Source organism: Malaclemys terrapin, chromosome 9 (genome assembly GCF_027887155.1).
Source record: "Malaclemys terrapin pileata isolate rMalTer1 chromosome 9, rMalTer1.hap1, whole genome shotgun sequence".
In the NCBI taxonomy this organism is placed as follows: domain Eukaryota; kingdom Metazoa; phylum Chordata; order Testudines; family Emydidae; genus Malaclemys; species Malaclemys terrapin.
The window spans coordinates 14,863,501-14,882,432 of NC_071513.1; the positions used below are offsets into that span (position 1 = coordinate 14,863,501).

General features: G+C 38.6%; 1 protein-coding gene across 5 annotated transcripts in view; it reads left to right on the forward strand.

The window, feature by feature from the left end:
- STAG2 (stromal antigen 2) overlaps nucleotides 1-18,932 on the forward strand; it is a 177,112-nt gene that overhangs the window by 138,078 nt on the left and 20,102 nt on the right. For all 5 annotated transcript variants that reach the window (XM_054039120.1, XM_054039122.1, XM_054039123.1 and 2 more), the window contains 9 exons: nucleotides 2,453-2,523; nucleotides 2,869-2,956; nucleotides 3,052-3,132; nucleotides 5,705-5,797; nucleotides 8,163-8,337; nucleotides 10,316-10,455; nucleotides 12,902-13,003; nucleotides 15,315-15,463; nucleotides 16,186-16,314. In XM_054039120.1, coding sequence (XP_053895095.1) covers nucleotides 2,453-2,523; nucleotides 2,869-2,956; nucleotides 3,052-3,132; nucleotides 5,705-5,797; nucleotides 8,163-8,337; nucleotides 10,316-10,455; nucleotides 12,902-13,003; nucleotides 15,315-15,463; nucleotides 16,186-16,314 — 1,028 coding nt within the window. The remainder of the gene's footprint in view (nucleotides 1-2,452; nucleotides 2,524-2,868; nucleotides 2,957-3,051; nucleotides 3,133-5,704; nucleotides 5,798-8,162; nucleotides 8,338-10,315; nucleotides 10,456-12,901; nucleotides 13,004-15,314; nucleotides 15,464-16,185; nucleotides 16,315-18,932) is intronic.

Sequence of the window (18,932 nt, forward strand, 5' to 3'; positions counted from 1 at the left end):
CCCAAGCCCTGTGAGTCCGAGTTGTCACAAGCCAGGAACGGATTTTTCTTGGCTGTGTAGACATACCCGAAGAAAGCAAAGCCCGTCTCTTCCTCAAAGAATGACAAGCTCTCCACCCTCTAAGTAATTGAAGGAAGAATTGGACTTCAGTGGGGAAGATAGTTTGTTTTATTATTATTATTATTCCTGGACTCTTATCCAAATTGGTATATACTGTCCTTTACAGTCTTAGAAATAAAGATTTTTTTTCTTTTGCAGCATGTGTAGCTCCATGTAGATGCTCCCTAATCTGGCTACAAACACAGTGCAAATTGCAGACCAAAATGTGCAGACCAAAACAGAAATGATTAAAGGTGTCTAGACCTCTGTCCTCCTCTTTGTGATGCTGCTCTTGACATAACTCTGTTCACATTGTATTGTTAGTTGTTGGTAGAAGGATTTTGTGGGTCTGGGCTTCAGAAACAGAAGATATATCTATATCCTGCTTGGTGCAGGCCCTCTCTGATGGCATCAAGTTGTATGAGGAAGACCTAGGATGTTGCCATGAAGGAATCCTCAGATCTTTGTGAGTTTGAGTTTCTTCAGGATAGGAGGGAGAAACACCATCCCCCATGGTCGTTTCATAATAGATTTAGGTATTCTGTTCTGGGCCCTCTTTCCAGAAGCACCCTCCCTTCTCCAAGCAAGCAGAAATGAAGAATTGCTGGCTCAACCCCACCAATCATAGGAGACTGAAAATCTGGTCTAGACTAGTACACTCATGACTGGCTTTTAAGTATTGTTAACAAGGACTTGTGCCATTGCATTTGTCTCTTTCTCTTCTCTACTACATGTATTCTTACGGTGCTAGGGATCACCTTCAGGGATCCCTACAGAAATAGAAATTGGCAGTTGAGGTGGTAATGATAATATTTAGCATTTATAGAACCTTCTATCTGATGATCTCAAATCACTTTACAAGACATGGTAGGGTGAATTTCTATACATCTAAATTAAGCAATTACTTCAAATCTGTTTAGCAAAATAGAAAAAAATTGTTGTCCATTCTAAAATGATTGCAACACCTCTGCAAGGTCAGTAAGTATTGTAACCATATTTCAAAAGATGAAACAAGTGCATTGTTAAATGACCTGACCAAGGCTATAAAGGAAGCGCTAGGAATCAAGTCTCCAAGTTTGTTGCTTTAGCCAGAAGATCTTTCATCTTTATGGTCTCCTATGTACAAACTCTCCTCAGAAATAGCCCGGTTGACTGCTACCACAAAAAAATAATAAACAGCATGACACTTGGGAATTTCCAAAAATAATCTAAGACACTTAGCAGGATTCTGCCATGTGACTCAGCTAGCTGAATTGAAACTGAACCCAGATTACGTTATAGGGGTTTATTCAAATAACAAAGAACCAATTCTGTAACTTAAAGTGTGTGTTGAAGTCCTTTGATTTGTTGTCACTTAGTTTGGATAGTATTTTTAGTAAGTTCATACTCGATCCCTAACTTGTAAGGTTGTCTCCCTTGTTTATGGAACTAATTGGTTATAATTTAGCTTTTAAATATCTAAAGGAGATTTCTTCTAGTGAAAATTTTAAACATTTATATATATCATCTTCATAGGTGAATCAGATTGCCAGAATAGTCTTTCCCCAGATAAGCATAGTGATGAGCATATATTGCCTGCTGGTCAGCCATTTTATTCAAGAAACTTCAATTGCTGTCTTCCCCAGGCCCTCTTTTTGAAATATTCTGACAGCAGTAGGAACAACCTAATTGTTAAAATTAAGTTGATAGTGAAATGTACTCCAGTGACTGACTAATAGTAATTAACGTCTTAAGTACACATAGCCACATGGGCTATATGTTATGTTTGAGTTGTCAGGGTACTCTTGGGGAGACAGGAGAGAAGTAGGGGGGCAGGGAGAAGTTTGGATGTAAGGTACAAATCAGGGAAAGAATATCTGTAAGGTTTCCTACCTATCTCTTTTGTTTTGGTTTAGAGTTGAGCCTAAACATGTTCCTGAGGGGTTTACTAGGCTACGTTGAAGGTTTCCATATTTCTTTGGCTAGGTGGAAAAATAATTGTTTTATGACTGAGGTACTTGCCATAACAGTACTGACCAATGGTCCATCTAGTCCAGTATCTGTTGTGTGACAGTGGCCTCTGCTGGATTCTATGGAGAAACTTGAATCACCTTCAGAATACACCTGCCTGATAGTGCTATGCTATGTATGCCATATAGAAAATTTCTACCTGATCTTAGGTCTGGTGAGCAATTTATCTGAAATGTGAGGATAGATAGTTCTCATGACTTACTCTCGCTAGTGTTTTGTATCTTGTTGTAATGCCACTTTTCCTAACAGATATGAATTACTCCAAAATGTGTTGATGCCTTCATACTAGTTCATTTAACACACTTTTTACTGCAACTCTTACAACAAAATAATTGTGTAATAGGGTGAGGAACCTGATGAAGATGATGCGTATCAAGTCTTGTCTACGTTAAAGAGAATCACTGCTTTTCACAAGTAAGTAGAATCTCAGCCTGAATATCTTGATTTTCATATTTGCAACCTACTATAGTTTCTTATATTATTAAATTGACCATGTTAAACATTGTGAGAAACTTATTTTTTGTTCAGTTTAAATTCAGAACTGTGCATGACTTTGGCAAATCCTGACTAGAAGACTATTGTAAATACAAAAACATTTATACAAAAATATACTTATGATTTAAGCTGAACTCTCTCTGGTTTCTTTACTAGGACAGTTAAAAGCATAGAGTAGTTATTAAATACCAAATTCCAGAATTAGTGTAAAAAAATATAGCCATTTGATGTGTTACAACACTGTTTCATTTCTGCTTTCTCCAGTGCTCATGACTTGTCAAGGTGGGACTTGTTTGGTTGCAACTACAAATTATTGAAAACTGGTATTGAAAATGGAGACATGCCAGAACAGGTATTTAAAATATGCATTTATAGGTATAACAGTGAATGTACTTTGTTACTGTTTATATTGGGATTTTTTCATCTAACTTTTTTTCTTAATCACAGATTGTAATTCATGCACTGCAGTGTACTCATTATGTAATCCTTTGGCAATTAGCAAAAATTACTGAAAGCAGCTCCACAAAGGTATGTCATGCTCAAGTGGTAAGTCCAATTGAATGTATAATCTTTATAGAATTGTGAGAGTCTGTTAATTTCCTACTGTAATCTGTATCATCTCTAGGATCACCCCCATCTACCCTCAATTTTTTGGGCTGGTTGAAACTTTTGAAATTACGATGAAAAATGACTTTTTTTACACATTTTTATACATTTTTTTTTTACACATCTGAATTCCTTCCGCCTTCACATCTGCCTTCCCACTATTCAAAATATGACATTGGGTCTGTGTAAATAAACAAGCTGTAGAACTTTAAAGATCTAATTTAAGGTAACAGTAGCAAAGCAACTCAGATGCAAATTAGCTACTCTGTCACTGTGATACATATCAGAATAAAATTCTTAATACAGAGTAGTGAACCAAGTGTACAAAATATAGTATAATCAAGGCTCTTTGTGCTCTTCAGGAACTGGATCTAAATTATGCACAAGCCCTGAGGTATCTGTGGTAATTCATTTAAATGAAGAGGTTTTTATGTATTAAATTTCATAAAACAATCTTCAGTATCCTGCAATTTTTCTGTATTGCTAAATACTAAACATTATAAAAGTTAGTAAACGATGAACAAAACACAAGCTATAATGAAAAAATGCATAGAAACGATATTAAGGTTGCAGTGGCAAGCATATAAAAGATAGGGCATATTGCTTGAGCTCAAGAACAAGTTAAACCTGAGCTGGCACCAGTAACAAGTTATTTTTTGTGGGCTACCCATTCAAATGGGGCATGTAACGCACTGAATGCGTGGGTTTTACATATTTCTCTGTTATAGGGAGCCACCTTTCAATTGTCCAAGGTCTGCTAGAGTTTAGTCACCTGTTTAGGCTCCACCGTTTGGGCCTCGTATCAGGTTTTTGTTCACTGGTGACAGCAGCACAGACCTCCTTACCACTTGGGTTAAAGGAATAACTACTTTAGCCTACAGCAATAGTAATCTGTTATCCTCTATAGACCAGCCACCAGAGGGGAGTATATATATAAAACTGAAACAGCAGATTTACATATGCATTTATAGACTGTGTACTAAGGGCATGGATCTGGCAGATTCTTTTTGAAAGGCAGAATAATTGAGTGGATGAGATTTAAGTCTGCCATATTAGAGGCCTGAGTTTTCTTCCCGGTTCTATCAGAAGTGTCCTGTACAACCTCTCAGGGCTGGTTCACACTAAGCCCCCAGTACGCAACTTCAGCTAAGTGAATAACGTAGCTGAAGTCGAAGTATCTTAGTTCGAACTTAAAGGTACTTACCGCGGGTACACACGCGGCAGGCAGGCTCCCCCGTTGACTCCGCCTACTCCTCTCGCGGAGCAGGATTACCGGCGTCGACGGCGAGCACTTCTGGGATCGATTTATCGCGTCTAGACAAGACGTGATAAATCGATCCCAGAAGATCGATTGCTTGCCTCTGAACCAGCCGGTAAGTATAGACGTACCCTCAGTTACTCTTTCTCTGAAATAATGCTGCTGCTTGCCTCTCTCCTAGGCTAGAGATGTTTAGCCTTATTGATAATTCTATGCACTTCATAACCTTTATGACTGACCACCTGTGAGTTTGAGGTGAGACTAGAACTTGTGGTCTCCAGCTCCTAGCCCAATTAACCTTCCTATAGCCCAAAGGATAGTAGGAGGAGGATTAATTTTACGTGTGTCCTGTCAGAAGGTTCATTTTTGTGGCGGTCTCTCCCCTAGATGACTGGAGAGATATTAATTGGCCACTTCACTTTAAATGGTCCTGTGAAATATGTGTAAACTGCTTATAGTAGGCTGTTCCACCTTGTATTTAGCTGTGACATTCTGAATACATTTCCTTGACCTGAAGATCTCTATGTAAGCTTGAAAGTTTCTCTCTCACCAACAGAAGCTGGTCCAGTAAAAGACCTCACTCACCTTGTCTCTCTAACTTCAGAATTATTTTCTCTACCATGGTGACTTTTTTTTTTTTTTTTTTTTTTTTTTTTTAAAGAAATATCTGTTCAAAGGAACATAGGTGTTGGGAGGATAAATTAGTGAGTTGATGATGCAGCCATATGCACAAAATTCATTCAGTTTTAGCTAGGCTTACCTAATTTTCTGGAGTGCTTTCACAATTGGAAGTCCGTGAACCTGAACACAACCCCTCCCTCATAGATTTAAAAAACGAAAAGCGGCAGGGAAGTTTTGCTTGCATTTTTCAAATACTGTCAGGGGGAAGGGAAAGGAGAGCTCCCATTCATCCACTCATAGGAGCTCTTTAACCAAAACATAAAGAGGAGAGAAATCACAGCTTCCATCTTCAAACTTGAGAGCTTTTCTCTGCTCCTTGAGCATATCTTAAACTCAGTCCCCTAAATATGTTTCCTCCAAGTATATCGGGGTGATGACGTATTCAGTCTACTACAACATGCCTCTGTCAAGTTCATATGGTCTGGAATTTTCAAAGGCACCTGAGAGTTAAAGACCTAGCTCCCATTTCAATCTATAGAATATTCATTCTTCAATATAAATTTAAAAAGTGTTAAACTGTATTTAATTTCTATTTAAAATGTTTTATTTTTAAAGGAGGACCTTCTACGTTTAAAGAAACAGATGAGGGTATTCTGTCAAATCTGTCAGCACTACCTGACCAACGTAAACACTGCTGTTAAAGAGCAGGTTAGTGACTATTCTGAGCCTTACTCTTTTATAACAGTGATTTGATGCTTTTAAACGAGAGGTAATTATTTTAGCAGTGCCTGCATGGGTATGTGATATGTGCAGCTTGCTGGATGCTCAAGTTCAGTGAATAGCAGTGTCCAGTAGTGCTGCGCATGTATTCTGCCTCATTCCCCCTTGGACTATATAAAAGAGGTTTGTAAGCCCAACTACAGCTCATTTCCTTCAGACAGCCATAGACAGCAAGTAAGAACTTTCAGGAAATACGATTACGTCATAGATATAATATAGTTCTTCATTTATATTTAGGAATAGCAGTTATTAGATTGTAATTGAAATAAAATGCCCAGTAGGGTTAAAAATTCTGTGTTGTCAGCTGTGGACATAGTTACAGTTGAAGCAGAGTCTGTTGGTTTCTGGGTGTGTCCCATCTTGTGATAATCCAATGTCTGTTTCTGACAAACATACTTAGGACCTTTTCCGTCAAGGATTGTGGGACATATTCTTAATTTTTGCTCTTTGTGCTAATCAGTCACCAACTATCTATGTAGAGACCAGAAAGGTCCATTAGAAAGAAACACCTCTTATAGATGGATATAAAGACATTATTTTCTGGCACTTATTTGCTTGAGGAGTCTGTTCTGAGATCCTAATCTCATTCTGTTGTTTCAGGATCTGGTAGTTTGTGAGGCTTAGGTGCTAGATCAGTTAATGTGTTTGGATCTGATGCCAGGGCGCCTTTAAACCACTCTTTAGGAGTTGGATTCAGTTGCCTTGATGCTTTCTGTTCTGTTGACTTTGGCATTGGTCACTGGTCGAGTTCCTCCAGAATAATCTTTCTGTACTTACTTGGAATTTGGTTTTGTCATCGCCTATCTTGGAACCTTCACCAATGGGGCATGAGAGTGTTTCCACAAATAACAGATGACACCACCTTCATCCTCAGAAGACTGGAAGGATGAAGATACCACTGATACTCCTGTCCCAGAAGGTTGTCATTTCTCCTCCTCTTCACCAGACAATCCTGTGGCCCTCTTGACAGCACAGAGGAGAGAGTCTTCCTGTTCCCAGTTTGGTTCCCTGTGCCACAGTGATCCCTGCCAACTGAGGTTGGATGAAGTTCTGGGGGGAAAGAGGGAGGACAGAGACTGGAAGGGATTGGACTGAGATTGTATTGACCTCATTGTGCTAGGCGCTGTACAAACACAGAACAGAAAAACAGTCCCTGTCCTGAGGAACAGATGGCTTTTTCTCCCCTGTTTGTGTAAAGATCCAGGCAAACAGAGAAAGTAACCAAAGCATGTCTCTTTTGTGACTATTAAGGGAAAATAGTGGAATTGTGTATAGAAAAATGCTGTGAAATGGACAATAAACAAACTAAAGGACAAAGGAAAAATATGTAGAGAAAATAGTTCACCTGTAGCGAGAGCTGTGTGGAAATCTTTTTATTTACAATATTTCAGGTGGTGTGTGGGGTTTTTTTTGTTTTGTTTTGTTTTGTAATTTTGTTTTATCCCTCCTGGCAGCGAAAGGAGGGTTGAGTCCTGTCCCTGAGGAGTGGGGACAGTCAGGTCCTGCCCTCTGTGTTGAGAGGCCCTGGAGTGTTTAAACCAGGTTCTGCCAGAGTTGTAGGTAGCTCTGTAGGGGAGGAGAAGGTCATAATGACAGAGGGGCAGTTGGACCAAACCCACACAGCACTGTGACCCTTTCAGCAGGTTGCAATGCCTGGAGCAGGAAGCCACCATGAAGGGGTGAATGTGTTCTGTCTCATTTCATTTCATTAGTTGCTTTTTTTTTTATTCTTTGTTTTCATTTTATTTTGTGTTGTTTTCCGTTCGCAAAAAATGCGGGGCTCTATTTCAAGCATTCTTTATTGTATGAACGTTAAGTATGAAATTTTCAGACTTTACAGTGGTGTTTTATTTTTGAGTGGAGGACCCTTTATATTTTCCCAGTTATCTTGCTTCTTTTAAAAAATACTCCATGATACCTTTCAGACAGAACTTGAGACATCAGAATTTCACATGTTAAAAATCCTATAAATATTTCAATTTGTAATAGACTTCATCTTGAGTGTGCCCTTATTTAAGGGTCAGATCCCAATTCAGCAAGCACACACATGAGAGTTTATTCACATGGGTAGTCTCATTGCATCCAGTTGGACTACTCCATGTGAGTAAAGTTACGAATGTTTCTTTAGGATCATGCTTTGAATGTAAAATATTTTCTGCATTGGGACTGTAAGTACCTTTTTTGTTGATGTTTAACTTCCAGTTTATTTAAAATACAGTTTCTGATGAAAGAGCAGAAGTATAAGAAATTCAATATAAGAAGTCTTTTTTTTTTATTTTTTTTTTTAATATAGGCTTTCACCATTCTGTGTGATGTCTTGATGATCTTCAGCCATCAGATTATGTCAGGAGGACGTGACATGTTAGAGCCACTTGTTTACACTCCTGATTCTTCATTACAGTCTGAACTGCTCAGCTTTATTCTAGATCATGTCTTCATTGACCAGGATGATGACAGCAATAGTGCAGGTAGGTGTGTGTGTGTGTGTGGATATATATATATATATATGTATATATATGTATATGTCAGGTGTTTTCACTGTGTTCACTTTGCCTTCTAGCTTGTGCACTTGCGTGTGCTCGCTGTCCTGTGTCCATGCTCTTATGCACTCTTACGTATATGCAAACACAAAAGTATACATGAACCTAGAGGCAGCCATTTGAAGCTATTCATGATTTTGGGTTGTTGGAAGTAGTCCTGGGGGAGACAGATTTGGATTGGTAGACAGAAGACGGGGGAAATGACCAAAGAAACATGATAGAAATATATCCATGTGATAAATTATTTAACGTGCATGTATGTGCTTAGTAAATAAAAGCAACTTAAGTCAACATATTGTAATTGTTTAGGAAGCATCTTGGTTTTGTTTGATAACTTAAGTTATCATAAGTATTTGAAGAGTAATGTTGTGTATAGAGAGAGATTGTTTAGGGTGATACAAAAATATTTTCACTCTAATATAAGAATGGAAACATTTAGACTGAATATTTGTGGAGGAGTGGGGGAGATTTAGGCAGACTTATTAGGCTGTAGAGTAGTCTCCCAGGGAAGTAGTAGAAGTTCCATCACTAGGGATGTTTAAAAATAGACTAGAAACACTAGAAAACGTACTGTGGGGAACAATCCAGAATTGGCAAGCAGAGCCATGAGGTTTCTTCCAACTCTTACTTTTTAAAACACATATATATATAAAAGTAAGAAAAAATCCTGTAAAATAAATCTATCTTTTTGTCCAAATAAAGGGCTTCAACTTGCTGCTGTTGAAGTCAGTAGTAAAATTCCCACTGACTTTGGTGCAGGGTTAAGCCAAAAATTATTTATAAATCTTAAAATTTTAATATACAGCTCTCTCTCTCCCCCCCTCCCCCCAAATAAACCAAAAATCCACAACACAAACACCTTGTGTGTGAGCTGTTTTACTTACTTAGGAGTCTGAAAGGTTTGCTGGTTAGAGCAAAAAGTCTAGAAACCAGAGTATTTTAGATTCTAATCTTACTCTTGCAAGCTTACTCTGTGACCTTGGGTAGCAAGTTAGTTAACTTCTTTACAGTTTTACTTGTGAGTTTCTATTTTTGCTTTTCTTGGCTGCACTCGAAGTAAATACTACTTAGTCAATATTTCACAAAGCCAATGATTAGTTAATAAGGGTGTAAAGTGAAATGGGGCTTGATAACAGCATGCGATAACAAGGGTGTAGGGCATTTCACATTTACATCTGGTTCAGATTAGTCCCAGCAAGAGAGAGACTTAAAAATAAGTTACAATCAAATGGTGGTGTAGAGATTACAAAAAAAGTGTCAGTCACACAAATCTTTACTAGAATTGGCATCTTTGTTGATTGCCTCTAAAAAGACATAGGGTTTGCGTGTGTCTAGGGAATGTTCACTTAGAGGCGTTTCTCCCATGACAGGTTTGGTGTATTATAAGATTTGGTCAGAATGTAACTGTTTATGTAAACATCAAAAAGAGACACTTTCTCATTACCAAAAAGTAGAAAATAAATTGTAGTAATAAGGCTGCTTTTAGCAAACATTAAAAATGTATTAGTTTAGCCAAATATTGCCACACAACATTGAAATTAATAGTTTGTCACAGTAATCTGGCTGCTTTATTGTTCGGAAATACACTTATGGTAAAGTAACACCTTCCATTCAGTGATCTCAAAGTACTTTAGAAGCCTTATTTAAACCTTATAACATTCCTTTGGAATAGGTACTAGTCCCATTTTTCAGACGGGTGAAGTCATTTGTCTCAAGGTAACAGTGAGTTACTGGGAAAGCTAACAGAATTCTTGAGCCTTGACTCCTGGTGCTTTGCTATAACACGTCTTCATATAGAAGTAGAAGGCTAAAATGTAAAGTGTTCAGCCACTTGAGTAAGTAAATGACCTGAATAATAAAAAACAACAAAAGTCCTAAGTAGTTTAATGCTTTGTATACCTTCCAGATGGACAGCAGGATGATGAAGCTAGCAAGATTGAAGCATTGCACAAAAGAAGAAATTTGCTTGCAGCTTTTTGTAAACTTATTGTATATACTGTGGTTGAAATGAATACTGCTGCAGATATTTTCAAGCAATATATGAAGGTAAATTTGAAGATTTTGTATAATAGTGAAACATTAAAAATACTGCAGTATAACAAAAATTGTATTTGTAATTAAACCTTGTGGGGGCCTGTGAAAGATATATTTTAAATCCAATATAAACAGGTAATTGTTCCCCATGTTTCCATATGGAAAATTGCAAAGACAACATTATTGTGTCAGAGTAACACATTGTTTTATTGTGTAAAATTATTCCCACAGCTGATCTTTAACACTTTTAATAGATTTATTTTCCCATCCTTGATATATGGTACTTTTGATTTCTTGTTTGAGTATGGGAAGGTAGCTGGCTTTTTTTAACCTCGTTACTGTACATGAATAAAAATCAGTTGAATGATGGCTAATTCCAAATAAAATTGAAATTCTTTTTAATGCACAAGATCTTTTAGAGTTTTGTAGGAGGGAAAAATCATCCAGGGAACAGAGATTCCCAACAAATAGAAATTTTACTCATTACACATAGATTACTGCTTTAGTTCAATAAATAATACCCTCTGTTCCTGGGATCCAGAGCCATACCTGCTAATCCTGAGCCTTCTGTCTGTGAACATAAAACGTCTTTGCTCCTTAGCTGTACAAAAAATGCATTAACTATTCCATCCTGTTCCCCCATCTGACCTATGCTACACTACAGAGCTTACAGCTGTAGCACGGCTAGTGCAGATGCCCTAAACCAGAGACTCTTAACCTTTGCAGACTACTCTACCCCCTTCAGGAGCCTGATTTGTATAAACAAGTCAGTGGTTCTCAACCAGGGCTACATGTATCGTGGGGGTACACAGAGGTCGTCCAGGGACTACATCAACTCATCTAGATATTTGCCTAGTTTTACAACAGGCTAACAAAAAAAGCACTAGCAAAGTCAGTACAAACGAAAATTTCATACTGACAATGACTTGTTTATACTGCTCTATATACTATACCATGAAATGTAAGTACAATACTTATATTCCAATTTATTTACTTTATAATTATATGGAAAAAATGAGAAAGTAATCAATTTTTCAGTAATAGTGTGCTGTGACACTTCTGAATTTTTATGTCTGATTTTGTAAGTTAGTGTTTTTTAAGTGAGGTATAATGTACGGAAGACCTATCAGACTCCTGAAAGGGGTACAGTAGTCTGGAAAGGTTGAAAGCCTCTGATCTAGATAAGTTGATGTACCCTCTGGAAGACCTCTGCGTAACCTCAAAGGTACATATACCCCTGATTGAGAACCACTGCTCTCCTCCCAAGAAAGGCAGTGCTACTAATCCTTGTGTATTTATTAAGTATGGCTGCCTGTCAACCATGAAGCTAAATACAGTAACTCCTCACTTAACCTTGTAGTTATGTTCCAGAAAAATGCGACATTAAGTGAAACGATATTAAGTGAATCAAATTTCCCCATAAGAATGAATGTAAATAGGGGGGTTAGGTTCCAGGAATTTTTTTTTTTTTTTTTTTGGCCATAGAGTACAGTACTATAGTTGGGAGGTGCCCCCGCCTTACCCCACACAGGCACAGCCCACTGGCACTGGAGACAGTGAGGCAGGCAAGGAGGTTGAAGGTGCTGTAGGCTAGGAGAAGTACATTGCGCAGCAGTGGCAGCTTCCCCTACTCTGCAAGCACCAGGGGCGGGGGGGCTCAACCCTCGGCCCTTCCACTCCACACTTCCCCCAAACCCCCACCCTTAACCCACTTCTTCTCCCCCCCCCCCCCATCTCCCCTTTTACTCTGCAGGCCGTGTCCTTGCTCCTCTCCCCTCCCTCCTGCCCGCAGCAATCAGCTGGCTTGCGGTGTTCAGGAGGGAGGTGCGAGGACACGGCGTGCAGGCGCCTCTGAACGCCGCAAGCCAGCTGATTGCCGCGGGAAGGAGGTGGGGGGGGGGGAAGGCGCTGATCTGCAGGGTCTGCCAGTCGGTGGGGGGGAGGGAGGCGCTGATCCGCAGGGTCTGCCAGTCGGTGGGGAGGGGGGGCGTAGGGGTGCTGATAGGGGGGCTGCCAGCTATGGACAAAGCAGGCAACCAAACTACGTTATAGTGAAGCATTGCACAACTTTAAATGGAGCATGTTCTATCATTGAGCAGGGATGTAAGTTCGAAACAACGTTAAGCGAGAGGATGTTAAGTGGGGAGTTACTATAGGTCATTCTGCCTCAAAACAAACACTCTTGTTCATTTAGCAGGGTATGAAAGGCAATGGAAAACTTCTGTTGAACTTTTTAAAAATTTCAGATTTTTAGAGTATAATTTTATAGTGGTGAAAAATGTGTTAACATTGTAAAGCTATTTCATCATTTCCTTCTTATTAGGTACTAAACATGTTTCTAGCAAAGTACATGGTAAATAAAGTACTTAATGCATCATTCTTTTCTGAAGGTCTCAGTAGTAAAATGTATTTTTCTATAAATCTAAAGCTTCAGCTGTTTTGTGTGGATTTTTTCTAGTATTACAATGACTATGGAGATATTATCAAAGAAACAATGAGTAAAACAAGACAGATAGACAAAATTCAGTGTGCGAAGACGCTTATTCTTAGTTTACAGCAGGTAAGAATTATTCATTTTAAATGTTCATATATAAATGCAGAATAATAAAATATTCCTAGTTGGTTGTGGGTAACTTTTCATAGGAAATTTTGTGGAGGGGAGGTTTAGAAGGAGATATTTAACTGAAAGTAAGGCTCTACAATTATTTTTAAGGTGATTTAAAGAAAAAGCTGCTTATTCTGCATTTGTCTTCAAGTATTATGTTAATGAAAGGTGGGGAAAAGATTGTAAAAATCTAATGAAGAGGGACTCTATCATAATATCTTCCAGTTCTAGAATAGTGAGTGGAGCCACATGTTCATTTTAATATGATAAATGCATTACAAACTTCCTTAATTACATGTTCTTGAGCAGATCAACAAGGAAAAATAGCTCCCACTTTTCCCCCCACTGTTTTCATTCTATCTAGTAATGAAAAAGACTTCAATGCTTGGCAAAGGCTTCATCCATCTCAGGAATTAAAATATATTTCAAAGCCCTAATTCAGCAAAGACATAATTCAGGTGGACCCACATTGAAGTTAGTGGGGTGCTGTGTGTTTGCAGGGGACCACCCACATGGATCTCATTTTAGGATTGTAGGCCTAGAACAGTGATTCTCAAACTTTTGTACTGATGACCCCTTTCACATAGCAAGCCTCTGAGTGCGACCCCTTCTCCCCCCCATATAAATTAAAAACACTTTTAAATATATTTAATACCATTATAAATGCTGGATACAAAGCGGGGTTTGGGGTGGAGGCTGACAGCACGCAACCCCCCCCATGTAATAACCTTGCAACCCTCTGAGGGGTCCCGACCCCCAGTTTGAGAACCCCTGGCCTAGAAAAAAAAATGTTCAAGTAACTGCTAATTTCTCTTTATACAGTTTTTGATTCTATCCAACAGGCTTAAGTTAGTAATTTTTTGTGAAACCATAAAATGCTGCCATCTCATCAGCCTTCTCTACATGTATCCTATAGACAATCTAATGATTTTAAAAAGGTATTAAACAGTATACTAATAACAGTCACATAATGCCAACTAGACAGGAGTTCTAAATACCAGTGTGGTTGGAAAAAAAAATACAAAGGGACCCAGAGAATGTAAAAAATATATTAAACTTGGAAAAATGCTTACTAATGCATCTAGGAAACGACATTAGAGGGGAGAACCCTTGAAAGCAGAGGAGCTGAAAAGAGACCATAGGACTGATCGGGTATGTTGACACAGGGATAAAAGACCTGCAGCCAGGGTGTGTTTGGCCCATGTCATCTGACTCAGGCTCAGGCTGCAAGGCTAAACGTCACTGTGTAGAGGTTCAGGCTGGAGCCGGAGCTCTGGGACCTTCTAGCCTTGCAGGGCCCAAGCCCGAACAGCTGCCAGTGATTCTTCAGATCCTGAGCCCAAGTCAGCTGACCTGAATCAGCTGCAGGTTTTTTATCCCTGTGTAGACATACCCATAGTGTACAAGAAATAAGACATTTTGCAGTGTAATATAACTGCAAAAAAGGCAATGAACTGCATAAATAGACACTTCATGGAACAAGCTGCTAGCAATCATTTTGTTCATAAATGCATGTAAATTGTATTTTGCTCCAGTACCTTGTTACAAAAAGATACTGACAAATGGAAAGAAGTTTAGTGAATAGCACCAAAGTGGGAAGCTAGAAGTATTGATTTAAGAGGAAAGATTAAAAGAGCTCAGTGTGTTCAGTTTTGCCAAATATTGGCGTAGGTCTACCAATAAATGAAGGATATATAAGGGGGGGGGGGGGGGGTGAGATCTAGGCCCCATTGAAGTCAGTGAGAATTTTGCCATTGACATCAGTGGAGCCAGAATTTCACCGTAGAGGTGGAGAGGAGGAACTTTCATTTAGGGTGGTACAAGGGGTGAACTAGAAATTAATGGGTTGAGTAGGCACTCCACACTACAGTGATAGGAGTCACATGAGAACCTATGTGGATACCTAAATAGAAAATATTTAGGATGGGAATCTGGGGAATTGCCCTGAGAACAAGGTGTACTAAACTGTGCAGTTGTCTCATTCAGAATGTGCTGAAAGCCTCATATCCCGGGATATCTAAATCTAGACTAAACATATTAGAGAATATACTTTAAGGAATAATCCTGACTTGACAGGGAGATGTATTTGTAGACTTAGGTTTTCATAAATCACCAGTTTTCATTATTTTGTCATGAAACGTTGCCTAATTATGCAAAATTTATTTTCTTACAATCACAAAAGTGAGAAATCTGGTTCTCAGTCTAAAATATACCAAATATTGTATAAAACTAATCAGTAAATATCTTTCTTCCTCATTTCATGCAGCTTTTCAATGAGATGATACAAGAAAATGGTTATAATTTTGACAGATCATCACCGACATTTAGTGGTATTAAGGAACTTGCTCGACGTTTTGCTTTAACATTTGGACTTGATCAACTGAAAACAAGAGAAGCTATTGCCATGTTACACAAGTAATTATCTGATACATTTATTTTTTTTTACTTCATTTCTGCAGACAAGAAATTTTGTCTCTGACATGACAAATATTTTGTTTTGGGAATTTACCAAAGTGATGTATTAATACAAAATGTTTTAGTGCTAATTGAGGATCTTTTATTTTGCCAGTCAGGTAGAGGTGAAAAAAGTGATTTGCTATCGTAGTTTCACTTCATTCTAAGAACCATGTTTTCCATAGCTTTAAGTGGAGCCTGACTGTACTACACCAAAATAAAAACTAAAGCACTGAATAACTTTACTGTTCAGCCTCATTCTGGTTCCTCTTACACTACATGACATGCTAGCAAGTATCATGAAGAAGTGTTTTCAACCTCTTTATGTTGATAAAGAAGGCTGACCCAGTTGACTACCGGTAGTACTCTTCCTTGTCATGTTGGAGAACCAAATTCATTCCATGCACTAGAGAGGATCAAGAAAGATTATGGAGACAGCAATTCCACCGGTTCACATAGGAGTAACACGGACAACTTTCAAGGGTGTCCTATCCAATACCTCTGGAAGAATGGTGGTTTTGACCTTGATCTTGTTCTTCATGGATTTAATGCAGGGGGAAAGGAGTGAAATGACAGATTAGAACTCTCTCAGTGATTAGATACTTTGGTCATGTGGGTGGTGCTATAGAAAACTGTAAAATAGGTAATTCTTCTGAATCTTAATTTTTAACTTTTATTTTCAGAGATGGCATAGAGTTTGCTTTTAAAGAGCCTAATCCACAAGGTGAGAGCCATCCTCCTTTAAATTTGGCATTTCTTGATATTCTGAGTGAGTTCTCCTCCAAACTTCTCAGACAAGACAAAAGAACAGTGTAAGTATTCTCTGAAAGTTCTTAATATTATGAAATGTTAAATGATGAAAACATCATAGTTAAATCACTAATGTTGAAGTAAACTTCCGTAACATTTAGAATTAATAGAAAAGCAAGGGAAAGGCAAGCTATTAAAGCAGAGTCCCTGTTTTTTGTAATAAGTATATAGTAATATTAGTTAAAAACTAAGGAAGTATTAGCTGTTCTATAATTGTTAATAGATTACTTGGTGTCTCCTGTTCTGCTTTCAGCTATTGAAATCATAGCTTTTCATGGAAAGAATAAACAGCATTAACAGTTTGAAAAGCTTGCACTTCTTCAAGTGGCTGTATATATTCCTAGTTATATAGGTAATAGGCTGCACTGGTTGGCTCATCTATGGAATCTTTCTGAACAGTGCCTGTTAGAACACAGGTGCACCTCCTCATGTTCCTTCAGAGTTCATGAACATTCTGAGAGTGGGGCTATATAAGGGGGCGCTGTGCCCTCTACCACCACAATTCCTTCCAACTGCTAGTGCTAGATGGAAGTGAACTGTTCCGGTCCTTTGGATCCAATTTTTATTCCTAATGTAGTGTCTTGGATAGCCTGGTGGTGGTTGTGGTTTTTTGTTTTGTTTTTTGGTTGTTAGTATAGTTAGTGTGTTAGTAATTTTTAGTTTTAGTTTTTAGGTTTGGTTCTGTAGGTTGGCAGATCCAAAGAAGAAGCCAGGTTCCAGGAGATGTGCTCTCTGTTCAGTCAATTTTCCGGCATTGGGATGATCAAGTGAGATGTATTAAGTGCCTCAGTGAGAATAATTCTCCCTCTGGGTGTTCCATCTGTTGGACCTTCACACCCAGAATGTGTAATGAGAGGTAAAACCGGCTGCTAGGTGCTCCTGCTTAAGAAAACTTACTGCTAGACCTTTGGGTTTTGAGAGATCTTCAGATCCAAATGCTAAGAGGTCTCTGTCAGCTCCAACTGCATCAAGGTAGTGTGCCTAAGAAGTCCCAGGGATGTCTTTATTAGTTCTAGCTGACATGCCTAGTTAGTAAGATCCTCCTATTAAAGCTGAGAGAATGTCAAAGGCACTATGTGTTCAGACTGAAGTTAAGGAAGTATACTGTCCGTTCCAAAGAAAAAGGTGAAGGAGAAGACAGCCGCTGTCAGATAGGCAGTTGTCTTTATCAAACCTAGTATCAATGACTGATCCGAAGAGGACTGTTACAGTAGTAGTAGTAGAAGTATGTTTGGCATCTGATTGTTCATTGGATATGAGTGAGAGATCGTTTGAGGATAGGAAAAGGAAGACTTTGTCAGTTCCAAGGTCTAAATCCCCTACTGATGATAAGAGAGGAAGGATGGAAGATGCTCTTTCTCTGGACCATCTCTGCCTCCTCCTCCTAAATCTCCTACAGGATCACCAGACAGACCTTTCTCACAGTTCATGTTTCTTCATCCTCTGGGCTGTTTTCTCTAGTGAGATCCATAGTACATCTGAGGACAGATCCACAATTAAAGAGGATCAAGAAAGAGTCAAAAGATCTGAGCCCTCCACGTTTATGCCCCCAACTCTTGGTTTTCTCAGCCCTTCATTTTATACCTCTATTTTGGATAGTCTCTTGCAACCTACTAAAGCAATTTGTGTTACCCATGCTTCCTGTCAGCCCATTTCTAAGAAGTCAGATGAACTGTATCAAATCCCATGTGAGTTTTTGTGTTTTTCATATTTTTCCCTTGCCACATTGTTTGATGGTTGCAGTAGCGAGTAATTTATTTAGGTCTGGTCAAGCTCATTCAACCCCCACAGATAAAGAGGGAAGAAGTTGGATGCCCTGAAAAGAATTTTTTTCTTAATCTCTAGTTATTAGAGTATCTAATTACCTAGTGGCAATGTCCCACTGTATAAATTCTATCTGTAGGAGAAAATGGCTATCTTTGTGCAAGTGTTATCAGACGAAGACAGAAGATTGACCAGTGCTATCTTGGGAGAGGGACATAATGTGACAAAGCATGTTCTCAGGGCTTCTTTTGATATTTTTGAGTCTTCGGCCAAAGTCTTAGTATCTGCTGTTACTTTGAGAAGACATCCCTGGTCTGTTGATGACCCTGGACACTAGGTTTAAGATTTGGGATCTCACCTTTGAGAGTGATTCTCTTTTCAGTAACAAGGAGGACGAGCTTTTGGAAAAGTTAAGACTAAATCTACTGCTCATTTGCTTGGTTTGTTTTCCACTGCTAGAAGGAGCCCACCTACCCCTTTTTGTTACTAGATACAATTTTATCCTCAATCTTTATTGTATCTTTCAAGTCAAAGACAGCAACAACACCAGCAAACAGCTTCTTCCTTGCAGTTTCAACAAAAGAGGAAGTCATTCAGGTCCAAGTCTTCGTCAGAGTAAAATAGAATACCAAAGATTCCATTTTGCAGATTATATAAGCAGTTAAAACATGAATAAATGAAATATTCTTACTTGTAACTTGAGTTCTTTGAGGTGACTCTGTATATTCACACTTCCCACCCACCATCCCCTCCTTCTCAGAGTCCTATCTTTGTTTCTTTGGGTCATCACTAGAAGGAATTGAGATGGTAGAAGGCGCAGCACGCACTTACATAGCCTCTCACCCTCAGAATGTTT